The 22,545-nt window shown below is 47.3% G+C and overlaps 1 protein-coding gene across 1 annotated transcript in view; it reads left to right on the top strand.

Annotated features, from left to right (window-relative positions):
- Positions 1-20,859, top strand: part of LOC149325716 (uncharacterized) — a 295,945-nt gene extending 275,086 nt beyond the window's left edge. The window contains exon 5 of the mRNA XM_089562470.1: positions 20,723-20,859. Coding sequence (XP_089418596.1) covers positions 20,723-20,859 — 137 coding nt within the window. The remainder of the gene's footprint in view (positions 1-20,722) is intronic.
- The last annotated feature ends 1,686 nt before the right edge of the window (positions 20,860-22,545 follow it).

Below are 22,545 nucleotides of genomic sequence, written 5' to 3'. Positions count from 1 at the left end.
ATAATGCCTTCTCGAACATGCAGTGCAAAGAAGTTGAGGACAACAGCCAATTTAGGAACTAAATGGCTCTGTATAAGATAATTAAAGATATCAAAGGAAGTGCTGCCTTTATGCAATTTATTGGCATCTGTTTTCTCTTCCAGAACAACGTGTAGTTCCACTGCACGACATACAGAGAGGCCAGGGCTTGATGAGCCCAGCACCGCAGAAGACATCTTCGCAGCAATGATGGATGGCCCCTCAGTTCATTCAACGCCTGAAACAGCAGCAGAAAGCTGCGACATGCAGGTTGAATTACCTGCACCTCCAGAAACCCTTGTGAGAAGGCCTGAGGCCAAAAAAACGAAAAAATGACAGTTTTGAGGATCAGCTGCTTTTGCAGCTTCAAAAAAAAATGTCTCAAAATGAAGCCTTTGGTCTGTCAATTGGGATGACCCTTGGCAGGTGGCCGCCGCAGATAGCCAGCCAATGCAAGGCAAAAATAATGGAAATCATAGCGTCATTTGAGCCAGAATTATAGTGATGGTTCAACAGCGCAAACACACACAGACCAAAAAGGAGACAAGACACACACAGCGCTGAAACACACAGTGTGTTTATTATAGCCAGAATGTTTATAAGTACTGTGCACTCCCTTTTTTTGTAATAAATTCAAATTTCAATACTCACCAACTTGTGTGATATACTTGGAAGTAAGCACACATGACAGTTTTGCGACCATTTCTTGGTTTCCTGCAAAAAGAAGACACAAAGAATTTTGGTTCTCTCAGCCATTGATGTAACTAGTGCACTGTCAGCCAGTCTGGACTACAGCTTAATTGGATTTGTTTGGACATGCAGGTGTCTTTTGAACCTAGCATAGTAGCATTGTCTCAGGTGGCCTTGCATGTGAAATTAGATGCTCTGTGTTATATGCACATGTTCGAAAACAGTAAGATATTTAGTACTATTTTCTCATAAGACAATAAAAGGTTGCAGAATCACCAACATACCAGCCAGTAGTGAGGAGTCTGGGTACTTTTTTAAATGCTGTTTGCGTGCAAGCTTATTTCCTTCTCTCTCCTCGTTCTACAGTCGGATAAAACTTTCGCCTGCAGTGAAACTGTCCACATTCTGGGCCACCGCACAGAAATCCTCCATGACAAAAAAACGGTAGTGTGCTGTGCTTTTTATGTTGCCTAAAAAAGAAGCTAATCCTAAGTAAAAATACGCCCTAGAATTTTGATGTCTCTGGTGTGTTTATTATAGTCAAAGATTAAAAAGCTGATCTCGGTTATTGTTGTGCTTGGTCAGTGCAGTCATACAGGACGCTGCCGACCGTTGCCTATTGTTACCAAATACTGTTTTTGTAAGTTGTATCCTACTACAGCAATGTGCTTATGCTCATACACACTTGCATTTTCATTATTTATCTCACGCTGGAGAGGTTCAGAAGGCACTGTGAAGTAATTCTATTCCAGTGGGTATACGAACAGCACAGAAATTAAGGAATCATTTATGATATCTAACATTGACTCTAGTCTAGGCGCTGTGCAATGTGGCGGCTCAGCAGCAGGTCGGCAATAGGTCCAACTAGGTAGTCACCATCAGGGATAGACAGGTTGGGACGCAGGGCAACGAAAGCTGCGGCTCGTGATTGTCGAGAAACTTGGTTAGAAGAATACAATCAGGGCACAGACGACAAGGGTTCGGGATCGATGGGTGGGAGAGCAAGGTGCAAAACGCCTTGCGAACAGTTGATAAGAGCTGAGCATTCAGACAGAAAATTGGAACCAAAAATAAGGTCATGTGCACAGGGATCCAAAACAGTCAACTCTACCAGCAGACCATGGCCGGCAACACTAGCGCGAGCGGTACAGAGTCCTTCAACAGTAACCGTGGCACCGTCCGCGACACGCACTCAGGACTGAGCAGGTGTGAGGTTGAGTCATTGCGGCTGTTCCGGTGTAGCGACCGCTGCGAAGCTCCGTGGTGCAATGTGCCAGGACGCGGAGGATGGGAAAACCCGCGCCTTCACCAAGATGTTACGAGGCGGAAGGCGTTCACAGCACGTAAACCACACAAGACACAAGCACAGGGCACATGGGACATCAAGGCACAGGCTACCATGATGAAACTAGCCAGCGAGCGCATGCCAGGCCCACAAACACTCTTCGTCTGCATCGTCCTTGTTCTCTCGAAGCAATATGTACCGTATCATAGATGATACGCTATGCGGTAAGGGGTTGACGTCACTTCACAGCCTGTGTGTGCTTGAGTGTCCTTGAACGAAATTCATTTGTTGTGTTTTGATTTCGTCAGTAATACCGGTTATGAAGCGACGTTACTGATGGAAAGTTAGGTTGTCGCCTTCAATGTACAATTTGCTTCCGACTAAAGAGTACTCCATCCAATCACTATAACACCTTCGCACAACTTGCAGCTGCCACGGCACGGAACCTTCTTGTGACATGAAGTATTGTGCCAAATCGTCTTTCATTGCCAAGGCATCTGTTGAAGGGCGGTTGCTGGAAAATAAGTGCTGTTGGTGCACCGAAGCTACCGACTGACTCCAAGATCCATCTTGAATTCTGTCCCCACTCGGCCTGTCATCATACTCGCTGGGCCAGTAGGCATTGTCCGCCATCAAGAAATTGTGCAGACATACCGCCGCCTTGATCATGTCATCGAGAAGTTTAAGGTCTCCACTGACAGTTCCTAGGAATGACCGCCACCTCGATACTAAAATACCAAAGATATTTCCTACGCACCGCCGTGCTCGAGAAAGTCGGTAGTTGAATATTTTTTTTTGCTTCGTTCAGGTTTCTACCTGGATATGGCCGCATCAAATATGTGCGGAGGGGAAATGCGGCATCCCCTAGAAAACATGGGGGCCACCTAGACGCAACTGAAGGCAGATGGTAGCTGCCATCCTCCAGCTTCTTCCTGATGTCACTTCCTCTGAAAAAGGAACCATCTGACTGGCGGCCTTGCGCACCAATGTCTACCAGTGTGAAGCGGTATTCGGCATCCGCTACTGCCAGCACAAGGAGGGAGTAAAAGCCCTTATAATTATGAAATTCTAATCCTTGTCATTGATTGAAAGCAAAATGCTTTCAATCAATGCTACCTACAGCATTTGGAAAATTGCATTTGGAGTGGAAGTTCTTCTTAATAAAAAACATAGGGTCACTGACCAAGTCAAAATTTTAATGAAACGTACTGACGTTTCGGAAGCCCTACGGCTTCCTTGTTCAAAATTGTTCACGGCTTCCTTGTTCATTGTGAACGAGGAAGCTGTGGGGCTTCCGAAACGTCAGTACGTTTCATTAAAATTTTGACTTGGTCAGTGACCCTTTGTTTTTTATTATGCCTCTACCTGACCAGACGATGTTTCGTCTAACTCTTGACTACAAGTTCTTCATAATTGCCGTCCACTCGTGTGTACCTGGTGTTTTTAATACCACATGTACAAGGCAGTCCCATATTGCAGGAAGCGTCTCCTTAAGAATCCCAGATAGGGTAGACGGATGCATTCGATAGCTGAATGCTATATCGTGGATTGAACCACCTGTTGCCAGGAACCTGTAAAGTGCAGTAATGGTTATGGATTATCAAACGTGTTTACATGCTTTTCATTTTGTCACTTTGAGGCAGGAACAGAAATACAAGTAATGACGATCCCTTGGTCCACAACCAATGATCATTGACAAGCACCAAAAAAAAACAGCAAACTATTCTACAGACTAGTACTATTGCCAACAAACAGCGCAACAATATGCCACAGCCACCCTTTTGTTCCTAGTGCATGCGATCACCTTATGTCCTGAACAGAGATAGGAGTGGTAAGATCAGCAAGCTCACACAAACCTACAACGCATCCCAGAAAGATGAAACATTAATGCACGACACTGCATGTGTGAGCTACAGTTGTGCTTAAATTATCATGGTCATGTAGGTGCATGTACGTATGGTAAATGATAATGTTTGCAAACTTTGGCCTAGAGCAAACATTGGATTCTAAGAGGATTCTGGTGTGGGCTATTTGGTTCATGCTTAATAAACAGATTCACAACAGCGCTTCGGAACGAGGACAGAAGGAACACGAAAAACACAGGATGGGCGCTGTAAAAGCCAGCAAAAAGCAACCTGAGTCTTCCAGCTGGTGGTACATTACATGAAGTGAGAGTGTGTGCCCATGCTCAAAGCAATACACGCTTGAAGCTAGGCACAGGATGACCAAAACGCCTGAAAAGTAAATCGGCCATGTTTCTGTCATGCTCAAAGATAAACAAATCTAGGTCACAAAGAACATAATCGTTTTGCATGCTTCGTTTAGGTTTTTTTTCAGTACCCTTGTCATGTATGTGAGAAATTCTTAAATTTGGAGACAATGATTTCTCTTCTGCAAGGTGGCAATTATTTCATCCCTATCTGCGTTTTTGTTGTTTCTCTCTTGCCCGTTGTGTTTCTTAGTGAATTTGTAATACTGATAATTTCTTACAATCTTTATTTTTTTTGTTCTTCACACAATGCAAACATACAAGTGAATAAAAGATTTGAGGCAGTTTTGGCTCACACAATTACTAAATGTACAACCGTATTTTCTAAGCGGTGATATGGTTGCTCTTTTTGATGTCGGTTTCACTGTCTGTATATACACATATATCTAAGGGGATCGTGCAAAAGGCTAGAAATATATCACGCCCAAAGCTCAGCAGCAAGATGTAGTGCTGTAGGCAACATTCACGATATGAAAGTTTATGAATCTTGTATTTTTGTAAAACCAATTTTCGGTTCTCATTCTGACTCACCTCAAAGTGACTGCAAGACGCTCTGCTGGTGATATTGGACTTCTATGATTTGGTGGGTGGAGCACCGTGTGGTACACAAAGTCCAACAGACGATCGATGGAAGCCTTGGTGATTCTGCGTGCAATATTTCAAAACATATGACATACCGACATCATCAAATGTGACAAAAAACTAACACCAGCTGTAATATTCTTAGCCCATTGTTAACTTTCCATTTCGCTGCAAAGCGGTAAAGAAAAATTACTGAACAGCCAATCATTCCTTTACGTATAACTCTGAACAAAAAACAATGCCTGGACAATATTTCAGGAAAGATCTATAAGTAATCCACAAATAGCGGCATACAGAAAAAGATGCAAAGCCCTGCAATAACATAGAAATATCAAGTTCTGAACACAAATAACCTGTGATGCAAACCCACTGAAACCGCAATAATATATGTCTGGAACGCTGCACTAAAACAGCAAACATTGCTTATGTTCTTTCAATTCCTGCTGTAAAAATTTTAGCATGTGTCAGTGAGCATTTACCACGATCAAGGCCACTATTGCGCAGCCAATAAACTGCTGAGACAAAACTGGAAGACGTGCTCTGCGTTCAGTTGCCTCAAGTATTTGAAGTGATACTCCGGGTCAGACTGTCGAAGCTCCTGCACAAGGTGATGGAATTCCCCGAATGTTGTGCGTTTGTCAAATATCTCTCTCACACACATGCTTCTCTTTCGCTTGCGCCGATGCCGATCCAAGAGCAGCGAAATGGCAAGGTTCTGCTCGGCGGGATATCTCCAAGCCATTTCAATCAGAGACATTTGCAAGCGGCGACCAACGAGACGAGCGCGTCGTAACAAACCGCATGCAAAAAGCCACGACTGGAAAGGAAACGGAAGCAGTCTTCGCGCAAAGCATGATGGTACATAAGGCAGAGAAGGCAAATAAGTTAGTGCGAGTACCACCACTTCATTTCAGGGATACAGGAAAGGTGCATATTCATTTGTGTACTTGTTCTGACAAGTGACGTGTGCCAAGAGTCGTCGAGCGACGCCCGACTGTAGAGTGGCGCGCGCAGCGTAGCGAGCTCGGCGCAGCTGACGTGACACGTACGCCGGTCAGCGCGCGCGTCTCGTCGGACTATAAACGAGCCTTTAGTCAAGCTTTAAGCTGCGAAACCAATAAAGCCCGGCAGCTTCGAAAGCAAGGAAAGACGCATTACTGGCCGCTTGGGACGGTGGACGCCTTAGTCGAGCTTTAAGCTGCGAATCCAAAAGAGAGCGGCAGCTGCGAAAGCAAGAAAAGGCGCATAACTGGCCCCCTGGGACGGTGGATGCCTTAGTTGAGCTTTAAGCTGCAAAACCAAAAGAGAGCGGCAGCTGCGAAAGCAAGGAAAGGCGCATAACTGGCCCCCTGGGACGGTGGACGTCTTAGTCGAGCTTTAAGCTGCGGAACCAAAAAAGAGCGGCAGCTGCGAAAGCAAGGAAAGGCGCATAACTGGCCCCCTGGGACGGTGGACACCTTAGTCGACCATTAAGCTGCAAAACCAAAAGAGAGCGCCAGATGCGAAAGCAAGGAAAGGCGCATAACTGGCCCCCTGGGACGGTGGACGCCTTAGTCGAGCATTAAGCTGCGAAACCAAAAGTGAGCGGCAGCTGCGAAAGCAAGGAAAGGCGCATAACTGGCCCCCTGGGACAGTGGACGCCATAGTCGAGCATTAAGCTGCGAAACCAAAAGAGAGCGGCAGCTGCGAAAGCAAGGAAAGGCGCATAACTGGCCCCCTGGGACGGTGGACGCCTTAGTCGAGCTTTAAGCTGCGAAACCAAAAGAGAGCGGCAGCTGCGAAAGCAAGGAAAGGCGCATAACTGGCCCCCTGGGACGGTGGACGCCTTAGTTGAGCTTTAAGCTGCGAAACCAAAAAAGAGCGGCAGCTGCGATAGCAAGGAAAGGCGCATAACTGGCCCCCTGGGACGGTGGACGCCTTAGTCGAGCTTTAAGCTGCGAAACCAAAGAAGAGCGCCAGCTTCGAAAGCAAGGAAAGGCGCATAAGTGGCCGCTTAGGACGGTGGACGCCTTAGTCGAGATTTAAGCTGCGAAACCAAAAGAGAGCGGCAGCTGCGAAAGCAAGGAAAGGCGCATAACTGGCCCCCTGGGACGGTGGACGCCTTAGTTGAGCTTTAAGCTGCGAAACCAAAAAAGAGCGGCAGCTGCGATAGCAAGGAAAGGCGCATAACTGGCCCCCTGGGACGGTGGACGCCTTAGTCGAGCATTAAGCTGCAAAACCAAAAGAGAGAGGCAGCTGCGAAAGCAAGGAAAGGCGCATAACTGGCCCCCTGGGACGGTGGACGCCTTAGTCGAGCATTAAGCTGCGAAACCAAAAGACAGTGGCAGCTGCAAAAGCAAGGAAAGGCGCATAACTAGCCCCCTGGGACGGTGGACGCCTTAGTCGAGCATTAAGCTGCGAAACCAAAAGAGAGCGGCAGCTGCGAAAGGAAGGAAAGGCGCATAACTGGCCCCCTGGGACGGTGGACGCCATAGTCGAGCTTTAAGCTGCGAAACCAATAGAGAGCGGCAGCTGCGAAAGCAAGGAAAGGCGCATAACTGGCCGCTTGGGACGGTGGATGCCTTAGTCGAGCTTTAAGCTGCGAAACTAAAAGAGAGCGGCAGCTGCGAAAGCAAGGAAAGGTGCATAACTGGCCGCTTGGGACGGTGGACGCCTTAGTCGACCTTTAAGCTGCGAAACCAAAAGAGCGCGGCAGCTGCGAAAGCAAGGAAAGGCGCGTAATTGGCCCCCTGGGACGGTGGACGCCTTAGTTGAGCTTTAAGCTGCGAAACCAATAAAGTGCGGCAGCTGCGAAAGCAAGGAAAGGCGCATAACTGGCCCCCAGAGACGGTGGACGCCTTAGTCGAGCTTTAAGCTGCAAAACCAAAGAAGAGCGGCAGCTGCGAAAGCAAGGAAAGGCGCATAACTGGCCCCCTGGGACGGTGGACACCTTAGTCGAGCTTTAAGCTGCGAAACCAATAGAGAGCGGCAGCTGCGAAAGCAAGGAAAGGCGCATAACTGGCCCCCTGGGACGGTGGACGCCTTAGTCGAGCTTTAAGCTGCGAAACCAATAAAGAGCGGCAGCTGCGAAAGCAAGGAAAGGCGCATAACTGGCCCCCTGGGACGGTGGACGCCTTAGTCGAGCTTTAAGCTTCGAAACCAAAGAAGAGCGCCAGCTTCGAAAGCAAGGAAAGGCGCATAACTGGCCGCTTAGGACGGTGGACGCCTTAGTCGAGTTTTAAGCTGCGAAACCAAAGAGCGGCAGCTTCGAAAGCAAGGTAAGGCGCATAACTGGCCGCTTGGGACGGTGGACGCCTTATTTGCGCATCATGCTGAGAAACCCATGTAGAGGGGCAGCTTCGAAAGCAAGGAAAGGCGCATAACTGGCCCCCTGGGACGATGGACGCCTTAGTCGAGCTTTAAGCTGCGAAACCAATAGAGAGCGGCAGCTGCGAAAGCAAAGAAAGGCGCATAACTGGCCCCCTGAGACGGTGGACGCCTTAGTCGAGCTTTAAGCTGCGAAACCAAAGAAGAGCGGCAGCTGCGAAAGCAAGGAAAGGCGCATAACTGGCCCCCTGGGACGGTGGACGCCTTAGTCGAGCTTTAAGCTGCGAAACCAATAGAGAGCGGCAGCTGCGAAAGCAAGGAAAGGCGCATAACTGGCCCCCTGGGACGGTGGACGCCTTAGTCGAGCTTTAAGCTGCGAAACCAATAAAGAGCGGCAGCTGCGAATGCAAGGAAAGGCGCATAACTGGCCCCCTGGGACGGTGGACGCCTTAGTCGAGCTTTAAGCTGCGAAACCAAAGAAGAGCGCCAGCTTCGAAAGCAAGGAAAGGCGCATAACTGGCCGCTTAGGACGGTGGACGCCTTAGTCGAGTTTTAAGCTGCGAAACCAAAGAGCGGCAGCTTCGAAAGCAAGGTAAGGCGCATAACTGGCCGCTTGGGACGGTGGAGTGGGAGCGGCGGTACGGCATCGGTCATGTCGCTCAAACATGTGTGGATTACCTTGCAGATGCTGCCGCTTGTGATTGCCTATCAAGGAATGAGCTATAGACTACCCGCCTTGCCTGAATCATCGTTCATCATGCAAAGTGACGTCACCGAGGAAAGCTTTTGGAAACAACCCGCCAGGGGCACGTCGTCTGAAACTGGGCTTATAAAGGCGTCCCTGCATGGCTCCGTCTTCAGTGGGAGCGGCGGTACGGCATCGGTCATGTCGCTCAAACATGTGTGGATTACCTTGCAGATGCTGCCGCTTGTGATTGCCTATCAAGGAATGAGCTATAGACTACCCGCCTTGCCTGAATCATCGTTCATCATGCAAAGTGACGTCACCGAGGAAAGCTTTTGGAAACAACCCGCCAGGGGCACGTCGTCTGAAACTGGGCTTATAAAGGCGTCCCTGCATGGCTCCGTCTTCAGTGGGAGCGGCGGTACGGCATCGGTCATGTCGCTCAAACATGTGTGGATTACCTTGCAGGTTGGATATTATACTTCTGTATCACATTTTCGCACAAGTGATCCTTTTCTTGTAGTACTGCCGCTCCCAGTGAACGTTTTTGAAATGCTCAGTGTGGTATTGTCGCATCTTTCTCATCTTTCTCTTTTGCTATCCGGGGACATCGAAACCAATCCGGGGCCAACAACAGAGGAGTTATTGCAGCTAATCCTGGATAAGCAGACGGATATGGAAGCTAGACTAACTGGAATTGAAAAAAAACTGGAATCCTTTTCTGAGCTATGCGTTAAGCTAACTACTCTTGAAAGTACTGTTGAACACCTATACCGCACAGTCGACCAGCAACAACAAAGACTAATTGAATTGGAAGATAGAGCGCGTAGAAATAATCTGATAGTTTATGGTGTTCCGGAGGGAAATACGGAAACAAGACAGGATATTGAACATAAAGTGTTGAAAGGAATATTCTGTGACACTCTTGGTGTTACTGTTTCTTCGGTGGAGCGAATTCACAGGATTGGTCATAAGAAAAAAGATGAACACAGGCCCGTAATTATGAGGATATATGACTATAATGAAAAAGCAGCTATATTTAAACAATGTAGCAAACTGAAAGGGTCCGGCTATAGTGTCTCTGAGGACTACTCTCGCGAAACGTCACAAAAAAGGTCATTGCTTTGGCGTTCGGCAAAAAATGATAAGCGCGAAGGTGCGAAGATTAAGCTGGTCCATGATAAACTTTTTATCGATGGTACCGCTTACACGTGGGATTCGCGAACTGGCATGCGTGTCCGGCTCACGAACAACCAAGACGGTAAATCGCCCAGCCTTGAATGACGGGGGAAGGGCGAGCCGAGAATGCCGTATGCAAAATCCCGAAGCGAAGTACCTTGCATCACGGTTTTAAATGTGAATTCTCGCAGTTTACTGAACAAAATCGTTAACTTCAACTGGCTTATTGAAACGCACCACCCTTCCATTATTTGTGTGACAGAAACATGGCTCAACAACTCAATCTTGGACGAAGAATTTGTTCCGCCTGGTTATTGCGTCTTACGAAAAGACAGATCGTCCAGTCGCGGAGGCGGTGTGGCCTTATTTCTTAAAAGTAGCATCAACTTTTCCTCGCTACCCGATGTTCCAGAGACTGAGTCCGTCTGGTGCAAAATTCATACTTCCTTCTCGACGTTGGTTATAGGTGTTATTTATCGTCCTCCAAATGCTGATTACAATGTGTTTCCAGCTCTGAATGATTATATTGCAACCCATAGATTACATAACCACAAAATGGTTTTGTGTGGTGACTTCAATTTGCCTTACATAAATTGGGCCTCACTTGTGTCGACTGGTCGGGACAAGGCACAATGTGACTCGCTCATCGACATAGCCGTATCTTTCGATTTGTCACAAGTTGTCCAAACTCCTACGCGTGGTGACTCTATACTCGATCTTGTGCTTTTGAACGAGCAGTTGTTACAGTGTGGGTTCAAATGCGAGGTCACTGATGGCCTTTCCGATCACAAAGCAGTCGTTCTTAATTTGAACATCGCACCTGAACCCAAAAGACCTGAATACAAGATGGTTACTGACTTCTCTCGTGCCGATGATAACATGATACTTGGCTCTTTGGCGTCAAATTTTGATGATTTTTTCTTTAGTAGTGATCAATGCAATGTTGATACGCTGGTCGAACAATTTTATAAAGTTGTGCATGACTGTCTGTGTAAGTTCGTCCCCAAGAAATGTGTCAAGAGAAACCCCACGCATATATGGTACAACAGGGAAATCATCCAACTTATACGCCGCATAAAGAGGCTTCGCAACCGGTGTAAATCACGGCATAAAAGTGATGCTGGGCTTCTTGTTTCCTTGAAAACGACTCTGCGAACTAAAATGCACGACGCTAAGAAATTTTATTATGAGAACACGCTAACAACATTTATGAAATCCAACCCATCCAAATTCTGGAAAACAATTACTCCGTCCGGTCGCTGTTCTTCATCATTTGTTGTTAATGATAAACCATGTTCTAACCCTTCAGTTATCTCCGAAGCTTTTAATAATTACTTTAGATCGGTATTTGAGAGTGACAATGGCACTACACCAACATTTAGTTTAGTCACTGAATTGCCGTCCTTCCCGAAGTTGGATATAACATACAATGGAGTTCTTAATCTACTGTTACAAATTGACGCGACGAAAAGCGCTGGAGCCGATGGTATACCCAATATGTTTCTAAAAAAGTATCCTGAGTGGTGTGCCCGCTACCTGACTGTGATTTTCCGAAAGTCCCTTCTATCCGAAACCGTTCCACAAGTCTGGAAAATAGCTAATGTAGTACCAGTATTTAAGTCCGCTAATAAACATTGCCTCTCCAATTATAGACCAATTTCCTTATTGTGTACTTGTTGCAAGGTATTAGAGCACATTATTCATAAACATATTGTGTCGTACTTGTCTAACAACAACCTTCTCTGTAATAATCAGCATGGTTTCCGGGCTGGGTTCTCCACACTCACGCAGTTAATTGAATTCTCACACGACATTGCATCATGCTTAAATAACCGCGGTCAGCTGGACGCCATTTTTATTGACTACTCCAAAGCTTTCCATTTGGTTTCTCATAGTAAACTCATTACTAAACTTGGCGCTTTTCTCAAAGGAACTCACGGCGTTCCACTACTAGGCTTGATCAAGGACTATTTACGGTTAAGATCCCAGTTTGTCACCTTCAATCACTCTCAATCAGCGTCTGTCTCTGTAACATCTGGCGTCCCGCAGGGATCAGTTCTAGGGCCACTTCTATTTCTCATCTACATTAATGACGTCGTCCAGATAACTGCTAACACACCTGTTAAAATTCGTCTATATGCAGATGACTGCGTTCTGTATTCAAACATAAGTAATGCATGCGACCAGCTAAGTTTAAATAATGTGTTTTCTTCATTCTGTGCTTGGAGCAACACATGGCAGATGAAGATAAATTTCAGTAAAACTGTGTCGATGACATTCACTAACAAGAAGAATCCTTTGCGTTTTTCGTACACTAACAGCACTCATCAACTAACGCACGTAAACGAGTTCAAGTACCTAGGAGTAACCTTTTGTTCTAACTTAAATTGGTCAAAACACGTCGATTTAACTTGCTCCAAGGCCCTGAAGAAACTCGGATTTTTAAAACGCACCTTAAAGGATTCGACTAAAAACTGTAAGTTGACGGCGTACAAATCTCTGGTAAGGCCTGTGCTTGAATACGCCTCGGCAGTCTGGTCACCGCACTTCGCTAAAGACATCACTAAACTAGAAAATGTGCAGAATAAAGCAATAAGATTTATATATAAACGTCATGACCGCCAGTTCTCTCCCACAGCTCATGCCCGCACTTTATCACTTGACACACTTCAACACAGACGCATATGTGATCGCCTTATCACTATTCACAAGATCATCAACAAATGCATTTATGTTGACGCCCCGCTTTTCTTTTCTTTCGCCAGTTCTTCAGCACGTGTCACTCGCCGTACTAACCCGCTTAACATTGTGCCGTTTATGCCGTTTTTGGACTCTTTCAAATATTCATTTTTTCCTTCGACAGTGGAGCTATGGAATAATTTGGATATTACATTACGTCAGATGTCTGTTGACCGCTTTGCGCAAGAATTGTCTAATCATGTATTTTCTTATTAATAGCACACTTTTGTTTATGTAAATGTTTATGTTTGTTTGTTTGTTTATGTTTATGCACTATCCTACTGTTTTATCTGTTTTCCATCCTATGTACCACTCCTGCAATGTCCCAACTGGGATAGCAGTATTTGTAAATAAATAAATAAAAATAAAATTTGCGTATCATGCTGAGAAACCCATGTAGAGGGGCAGCTTCGAAAGCAAGGAAAGGCGCATAACTGGCCCCCTGGGACGATGGACGCCTTAGTCGAGCTTTAAGCTGCGAAACCAATAGAGAGCGGCAGCTGCGAAAGCAAGGAAAGGCGCATAACTGGCCCCCTGAGACGGTGGACGCCTTAGTCGAGCTTTAAGCTGCGAAATCAATAGAGAGCGGCAGCTGCGAAAGCAAGGAAAGGCGCATAACTGGCCCCCTGGGACGGTGGGCCGCTTATTCGCGCTTCAAGCTGCGAAACCCATGTAGAGGGGCAGCTTCGAAATCAAGGAAAGGCGCATAACTGGCCCCCTGGGACGGTGGGCCCCTTATTCGCGCATCAAGCTGCGAAACCCATGTAGAGGGGCAGCTTCGAAATGAAGGAAAGGCGCATAACTGGCCCTTCGGGGCGATGGTCTTGCTTGCTTTAAGCTCCGTAGCGGTAGTGACAGATGTGGTTTGCATTCGTCGACATTAGCTCTGTGGCAAAAACGCGGCACTGAATCCATATACTGTCGCCTTTCTTTGCGTTCATTTAGCTAGACTCCGATGATTTTAAGGAAAGGAAGTGCGCGTAACAGGCTCCCTAGGTCAGTGGATGCCTGAGTCGCGCTTTCAAGTACGGGTGGTGAAGGAGAGATGTGAGCTGCCTGCGTTAGAGCTGACAACGTTGTGGCAGACACGCGGCACTGCTTAAATAGGCCGCAGCGTTCTTTGAGTTATCAAACTCTCGAGATCAGCCATTAACTGGCACCTGCCAGAGTGGGCGTGCTACCTGTCCAATGTCCGTAATGTAATCAAAGTCACAGACGTCAAGCCGCGTATAGCTGCGCGATACGCCAGTATTTCCCTTAGCGAAAAAAGGATGTGCTAAAATACATATCGAAGATGTATTGAAAGGGGGTTCGCGTACTAGTGAACGCGGCGATGCAGTTCACCAAACAGCTGAGCGGACGGCAGCCAAATCACAGTCAGTCTAGACAGCCAGAGAGCTGTAGCCGTGCGCCGGCACTTCGTCGTCAACTTCTTCGTCTGCCATCGCGAGTTCACATGAGGCGCGATCATCATGAGGCGCGTATATCATAGTTCAGGCGCGTTCATTGTAATTCACTACAATTGACCCGGAATGGAAGAGGCGCCATCCTGGCGACCTATGGTGAAGGCAAGACGAGCGGGTCGTAATAAGTCTTGAGGCGACTGACATGGAAAAGTTCACGGCCGCGACGACGCAAGTCCGAAGAGGGTGTAAGCGTCTCTACAATATAAATAATAGGGAATGTTGATTCGACGACGCGGTAAGGGCCATGATGTTCTCTACGAAATTTCGAAGACTGTCCTAGTGTAGTGGAGGGTACCCAAAGCCAAACTAATGAACCCGGAGAGAAAACGTGCGCTGCTTGATGGGCATCGTATTCATGCTTTCGGCGACCTTGGGAGTCCGAGTTGAAAGAGCGGGCAAGTTGGCGACATTCCTCGGCGTGCTTGGCGAGTTCGGAAAGGGGCGTGCATTCGGAGGCGTACGGGGTGTACGGCAAAACCGTGTCGATTGTGGAATATGGCTCACGGCCATACAACAGATAGAAAGGGGAAAATCCGGTGGTTGACTGGGTGGCGGTATTGTACGCGTACGTCACAAAAGGCAGGACAGCGTCCCAGTTAGACTGATCTGACGAGACGTACATGGTGAGCATATCGCCGAGAGTGCGATTAAAGCACTCAGTCAGTCCGTTAGTTTGAGGGTGGTAGGCAGTGGTGGTTCATGAGTGCCCAGACGATCGCTAAACATTCCTTCTCCGTAACGGAATAGTTGCATTCAGCCTTTCTGAGCACCCGACTCCCATACGCCACGAAGTATTCCTCATAACCATCTTTTCGCTGAGTTAGGACTGCTCCGAGGCCGACCCCACTTTCATCGCTATGTACCTCGGTAGGGGCACTCGGATCGTAGTGGCGAAGTATGGGCGGCGAGGTGAGAAGACGGCGCAGTGTGGTGAACGCGTCTTCGCATTCGGGTGACCAAGCGGACAGGTGGTTGTCGGTTCCAAGCAGTTTCGTGAGTGGCGCAATGATCGACGCAAAATTGCGGACGAAGCGCCGAAAATGGGAGCAGAAACCGATAAAGCTCCGAAGCTGCTTCATTGATGCCGGCTTAGGAAACTTCGAAACAGCGTGGAGTTTGGCCGGGTCGGGGAGAACGCCTTCCTTAGATACAATGTGATCCAATATGGTTAGCTGCCGGGCGCCGAAGTGGCACTTCTTCAGATTAAGCTGCAGGCGGGCGTCGGTGAGGCAAGGCGGGGAAGCGGATAATTGTCTTTGTGGGTAATTTTGTTGAGTCGCCGGTAATCAACACTAAATCTGATAGAACCGTCTCTCTTCTTGACCAGCACCACTGGAGAAGACCAAGGGCTGTGAGAGGGACGGATGACGCCACGGTGCAGCATGTCCTCAACGTGCTCACTTATCACTTCACGCTCAGCCGCAGACACGCGATAGGACCGCTGTCGAAAAAACGGGTGGGAGCCGGTCTCAATGCGATGAGTCGCTGTTGATGTAGGCCTAAAGGCTGATGGGCTGCATCGAAAGCGAAGCGGAAAGTGCGGAGAAGGGCTGAAAGCTGCTGACGGTCGGTGGACGCAAGAGTATCGTCGATGGCGGCGCGGAAAAGTTCGTCAGGCTCAGGTTCAGTAGCGAGGTCGGAATGCATGGCGTTTAGTGAGGGTCTGCTGGCTGCCTCGTGGACATTAAGGGCAGAGAGAAGGCAGACAGGTTGAATGCAGCCAGGGGACTCACCAGGGAGCAGGGTAAGGGGACACGGGGATGGATTGTACAGCAGCATCTTCGTGACACCCTGCCGGACATCGAGGACAGCAGAAGATAGCGGCAGGTTTTTCCGGCGTACAAAGGAAGCTGACGGCGTAAATAAAACGGTGTCATCCGACACTGCACGGCACGACAGGTAAACAAGGGCAGATGCTCCCGGCGCTACTTGAACATCTTCAGCGATGGTGACCTTGAGCGGCAAGGGGGCAGAGGGTTCAGTAGTAAGCTCGTCGGACAAAGCAGAAAATTGAACTTCAGGGCGGGCGCAATCGATGACGGCGTTATTGTGTGACAGAAAGTCCCACCTAAGAATTATGTCATGTGAGCATGAGGACAGCACCAAAAATTCGACTGGATACAATATATTACCATTGATGACTCGCGCTGTGCATGAGGCGAGAGGGGCAATGCACTGTTCACTAGCGGTGCGGAGCGAGAGACCCGTAAATAATGTCGTGACGTTGCGCAAACGGCGGCAGAGTTTTTCGTGAATCACTGATACTGAGGCACCCGTGTCGATAAGCGCATGTAGCGGCAGTCCGTCGACGATGACCTCAAGAACGTTGCGTGGGGAAAACGGAGGCCTTGAGCTTTTCGAACAGCGCGCCGTTCTTGCCTCCGGAACTGCGGATCTTAGTTTCCCTCTTCAGCGGAGGGAGGGCGACGGCGCATTAGTGACAGTGAGCGGCGGCGTGGTGATGGAGAACGTCGGGTCTCGTAGGGACGACGGTCGGGGGCGTACGCGTCTAGAGGCGAGGGTAGAGAAGCCGAATAAAGCATCTGAGATGGATGCACAGGGGCTGAGATGGTTGGTGATGCCACCATGCGACGGCGACAGTGGCGGGCGACATGTCCCGGGTACCCACAGGAGTAACAAATGGGACGGTTATCCGATGTGCGCCAAGGGCTGTAAAGCCGCTGCGGTGACGGCGAAGAAACCGGGGTTGGTCGTAGAGATGGGGCCGGGCGCAGGACGGGCTGACGAGGTGGAACAGTCAGGGGCATGGAGCGCGCTGCTGCTTCTGCGTAGGTCATCCGGGCGGGTATCGGAGATGGTTGGTGATACTGAGCCTCGGCGTAGGTGACTGGAGCAACCGAAGGGACTGGATGGGCAGTGGGAAGAGCTTCGGCAGCTTCATGGCGGATGACCTCCTGCAATGGCGCCACCAGAGGAGTCGCAGCGTCGTGACTGAAGGGCATCAACGAGAGCTGACGCGCGACTTCCTCCCGAACAAACTGCTTTATCTGCAATGAAAGTTGCGCCGGGTCGGTGTCAGACGAGGGGAAAGCAAGCGACTCCTGCTGCGAGAGCGGACAAGGCGTGAGGATGCGTCGCTTCCGAAGTTCGTCAAAGTTCTGGCAGTGGGTTATTACGTCGGCAATTGTGGTTGGATTACCTGCCAGAAGCATCTGGAACACATAGTCGTCGATTCCTTTCATTCAATCTTGGCGTGCTCAGTCACAGAGGCATCGACGCGTGTGCAAAGGTTCACAACGTCCTCTATGTAGCTGGTGAAATGTTCACCAGGCAGCTGCGCCCGACTGCGCAGGCGTTGTTCTGCGCGCAGCTTGCGCACTGCAGGCCTGCCAAGTACATCAGAAAACATGGATTTGAAGGCTGACCACGTGGGGATGTCGGCTTCTTGGTTTCTGAACCATAGGTTCGCAACGTCCGAAAGGTTGAATATGACGTTGTTGAACTTGAGTGCATCATCCCACTTGTTATGGGTGCTCACCCGTTCGTAGGATGCCAACCAATCCTCCACGCCATCGTCGCCGGTGCCACTGAAGACAGCGGGATCAGGCTGGCGCAGCGCTCCAGCGCAGAGAACGGTCAGGGTGGATGGGGCAGGACTGGACACGGAGTCCTTAGGCATTGTGGGCAGCGGGAGAAGACGGCTGCGAAGGTCCAGGGCGTCAGACGACCGCAACCTCCACCAAATGAAAGGGGGTTTGCGTACTAGTGAACGCGGTGATACAGTTCACCAAACAGCTGAGCGGACGGCAGCCAAATCACAGTCAGCCTAGACAGCCAGAGAGCTGTAGCCGCGCGCCGGCACTTCGTCGTCAACTTCTTCGCCTGCCATCGAGGCAACATGAGGCGCGTTCATCATAGTTCAGGCGCGTTCATTGTAATTCACTACAGTATAAATTTTAAATTTATTTCGTGTTTTTGTCCCTAAGATTAAATTACAATAGGAATACTTTGTACATTTACTAGGAACAATACTTTGAATGTTCTTACAAATACTTCAAAAATGCACTTTTACCCCCTATGTATATTAATAATGCGTTAAAATACACTATAATGTATGTGGCGTACAATAAATTACATTAAGAATAGACTACAAATATACATTTAATGCATTAAAACATATTCACTTTGGTCTAAAAAATATTCATATTCTGCTTCACTGGATGAGACGGGTTACTGTTGTGATTGACGAAGCTATATGTGATAAGCCAACGAGCCGATCCCTGAGAAGAGGCGGAGTTATCATCACTCGAGAGGTCTATGACATTGCAAGGTCATGTTACGGAATTCTAACGGGTAAGATGTCGGCACACCGCCAATGTCGACAGAAATCGATGCCATTATGCAAGTGCTCCGAGAAGTGCGATGATTTGCTTGCCTATTACCGGGTGTTTTTTAGAAGGTGCAAAATTTTTAAAGACAGGTAAATTCCTTTAGATTTATTTTAACCCTACGGCGGACGCCAGGTAAGAGGCAAACTACTTTAATTACAGTTCGCTCTTTAACTGAATACGTTATTTAACTTTTATAATTTTCATTTTAGGGGATATGTTGTAATAGCAAATTGTAGATCGTCTTCCAAACAGTCCAGCCAAGAAAAAAATTTCATTGAAAAATTTCTTGCGCGCGTTACGAAGCGAGAAAAAGTCTCCTTGGTAGGCAGCTTCACACTGTAGCACAGCGTCAGCGAGCGCCTGTCACGTAGTTCGCTCCGCCCTGCGCTTTGTGTCAATGCGTTTTTGTTCGAGCCCGGTATTCCGTGAGGCCGCGGAGCGAAGCGAAACAAGCAGCGATAGCGCAGGCCGCCCGTCCGGGCTTTAGGTGATATCAGCCGTGTGACGCAAAGCGCAGGGCGGAGCGAACTACGTCAGAGGCGCTCACCGCCGCTGAGTTACGGTGTGAAGACGCCTACCAGGGTGACTTTTTCGCGCCTTATAACGTGCGTGAATAAGTTTTAATTAAAATTGTTTTTTTCTCGGTTGGACTGTTTGGAGGACGATTAACAATTCTGCGACTACCACATGACCTCTAAAATAAAAATTAGAAAAGTTCATTAGCATATTAGTTAATCAACGAACTAATTAAAGCAGTTTTCCTCTTGCCTGGCGCCCGCCGAAGGCTCCAGTATAGCCCCAGTGCTAAAATAAATCTAAAGCAATTTACCTTTTTTAAAAGATTTTTGACCTTCAAAAAAAAAAAACACCCGGTACATAACGCCCGAGAGAAGAGGCATAACCTTGTCCGGTGAGGTGTTTTTTTCGGAAAAACACGGGGCGGCCAAGTTGTGCGCAAGTGCCTTAATGGTCGCGTTCAAATCTGGGGGCAATCTAGAACCAAATTGCTCGTCGTAACTTGCGTCAGGCATAGGCCAGGAGCCGAACCGTCAACCAACAAACACACGGGCGTGTACGGTAGCCGGTCGGCCTTGCCAGTCGGGGTCCTTTTCGCTGGCAAGTTCGGACCCGGAGGTACCCAACTCGCCCTTGCCTGTATGGTGCTGTCAAGTGCTCCACACGTAATTTAATTAAGTGGTGAATGCCTTCTTTCCAGAAGTTACCATAAACGAAAGGGCAACAAGTAAGGGAGAGTTGTCACTGTTCCCCGAAAAGTCATTTCATGCCCTAGATTCTTCCACGCTAGCCTGAAGTGAGATGAATATACTGTAGGCGGACTGCCCATTTTTTAGAAAAATTATACTTTGGACAAATTAATTGCACATTTACGACAGTACACTTTAAATACATTGAGAACATCTAAATTTGATTTCCCGAAACTTAATTTCGAGCATAAGGTTGTCCAATGGCAGCTTGAAGTGCGCTGCTATTATGCTTGCGCGGACTGCCCATTTGTTGGAATTGAAGTATACTTTGGACAAATTAATTGCGTATCTACGAAAGTGCGCTTGAAACACATTGCCGGCACACAAATTACATTACCCGAAACACGATTTCGAGCAGCAGACTGTTCCACGGCAGTTACAAGTGTGCTGCAAATAAGTTTAAAGGGACTGCCCGTTTGTTAGAACTGAAGTATCCTTCGGACGAGTGATTTCATAATTAGCTTTAATACACTGACAAGATGCTAAAACCGCATACATATGTTTTTACACAGTTGAAACGTGCTCGAAGTATCCTTTAGGTGGGGTATTTTGGGCATATTTTAAGAATATAATTCGAATACCAAACAGTAAACTTGACGAACCTGTTTCCTACATATTTTTAGTGCGTTCATGAACAACAAATACTTTTAAAATACAATATAAATATCCCAGCGTATATTCCAAACCTGTTATTTTTCTCCAAGGGTTTCGCTCTCTAACGTGGTTCAAGAGTAGTTGAACCGATCATCATTTATCTAGTTGCTTCTTTTATTCGATATTTGAGTTTAGATATCGTGCCCCAGCCAACAGAATCCATGCCTGTCAAGTTATTCTTTCCGGAAACATCAAGCGCTATTGACTCCCTATTTGCGTTTCCATTTTGCAGAATCATTTGCTGTGGCTTCCCGAGAGCCAGACCTCAACGGTGACTTCGAAGGTGCAATTCAGCTGATGGTGGGCAAAAATAAAATAACCAAGGAGTTCCACAGTGTGCCATCCAAAAACTGCCATGACGGTATTTAATAGTTTACGAGGCAGCATTTCCGCCAAGCAATCTGGAATTCGTATCGATGTAGTGGGAAAATAAAGTATATATAACAGCGTCTAAATTTCGTACGTATTTCTTCATCCAAGATTGAGGATGGTCTATAACGGGACCGCCAAAAATGCGACACGGAAGTGGTAACGTCACGCAGCAGCTCTCGCCCGCGTGTGTAATTTATTGTTCTCCTGCAGATTTTTTTTCACTCCTGTGTTGTGAACCCAGAGTCGGTTGTTATTCATTTCAGTAGACCGTTTCTACAGACTTGGTACATCAGCCAATAAAAAGAGACCAATAATAGTTCACTTCCAAGATGTTGATGAAAAGAACGCCGTGCTTAAAAACATTCAGAACGACTACTCTCAGGAAACTTTACGAAAACGCAAGTTGCTCTGGGAGTCGGCTCGAAAAGAGAATGATGACGGCCATAAGGTGAGATTGGTACACGATAGACTCATTGTTGACAAAGAAACGTTTGTCTGGAACGACACATCGAATAGCCGTACTAAAATCGCCTCGGTCCCCACAAGGAATTTCGACTGACTACCCGCATCCACTCATTCGAACTATAGACACCTAACTATTCTTAAACTAAATGCCCAGAGCATAGTCAATAAAGCAGAATCGCTCGAAGTCTTACTGATCACTCATAGTCCCCACATAGTTGTGATCACTGAAACTTGGCTTCACTCTGGCGTTAGTGACGACTGCGTTTTTCCTCCCTCTTACCATGTCTTCAGGCGTGATAGGGGTTCCCGCGGTGGTGGCGTCGCTATCCTAATGAAACATGATATTAAAGGTGAGGTTTTGCAGCAAATAGATAACCATGAAAGTTTATTCCTAAAGGTTATTTACGTTGGTCACACTTTCATTCTGAGCGCGTTGTATAGGTCTCCAGATTCTGGTCCTGACTATATGCACAAACTGCAGGATCATATGCATTCATTTAGGAACAGTAAAATCATTATTTGTGGCGACTTTAATATTCCAAATATGAATTGGTCTACTGGATCTTTTGAAACTTCTGAAAATGCAGACTTAATTTCAGACCTAATGATTGCTCATGACCTTGTACAAGTTTTAACTGAGCCAACAAGGGTGCGAGGGATGAGGAGTTCTGTTTTAGACTTGGTATTTGTCAGCCGCTCGTTTTCTGTGCACATTTCATCTGTATTGGAGGGAATATCAGATCACAGGCTAGTTCTTGTTTCTCTAATATTTTCTTCTTGTAATAAACCATGCAAAAATTTGCTTAAAGTCGTAAAAGACTTTTCACGTGCAAATGATGAATCAGTGCTTGATTATTTAGACATTGCTTTCGACAGATTTGTGGGTGAAGATGTCTCGGTTCTGTGGGATACCTTCAAGGAGCACTGTGAATTTTGTCAGCTGTATTTTATTCCAGACAAAAAGAAACGTGTCAAGAAAAAGAATCCGTGGATTAATCGCCACATTATTCATCTCAAACGTAAAGTCAAGCGCCTAAAGCGTTCGAAACGGCCAAACACAGATCTTTTAGCAGAACTTGCGGCTGAACTTTCTTCAAATATTAGATTGGCCAGGAAACGGTACTTCACAGAATGTCTCCCGCAATTCATAAAAAGTAATCCTGCTAAGTTTTGGAATCATATCAGAGAATCTCATAAGCCGATCGAAAAAATAGTCAT

Source organism: Amblyomma mixtum, chromosome 10, assembly GCF_055824585.1.
Source record: "Amblyomma mixtum isolate Tamu chromosome 10, ASM5582458v1, whole genome shotgun sequence".
Taxonomy (NCBI): domain Eukaryota; kingdom Metazoa; phylum Arthropoda; class Arachnida; order Ixodida; family Ixodidae; genus Amblyomma; species Amblyomma mixtum.
This window is presented reverse-complemented; position numbering and strand designations above follow the sequence as displayed.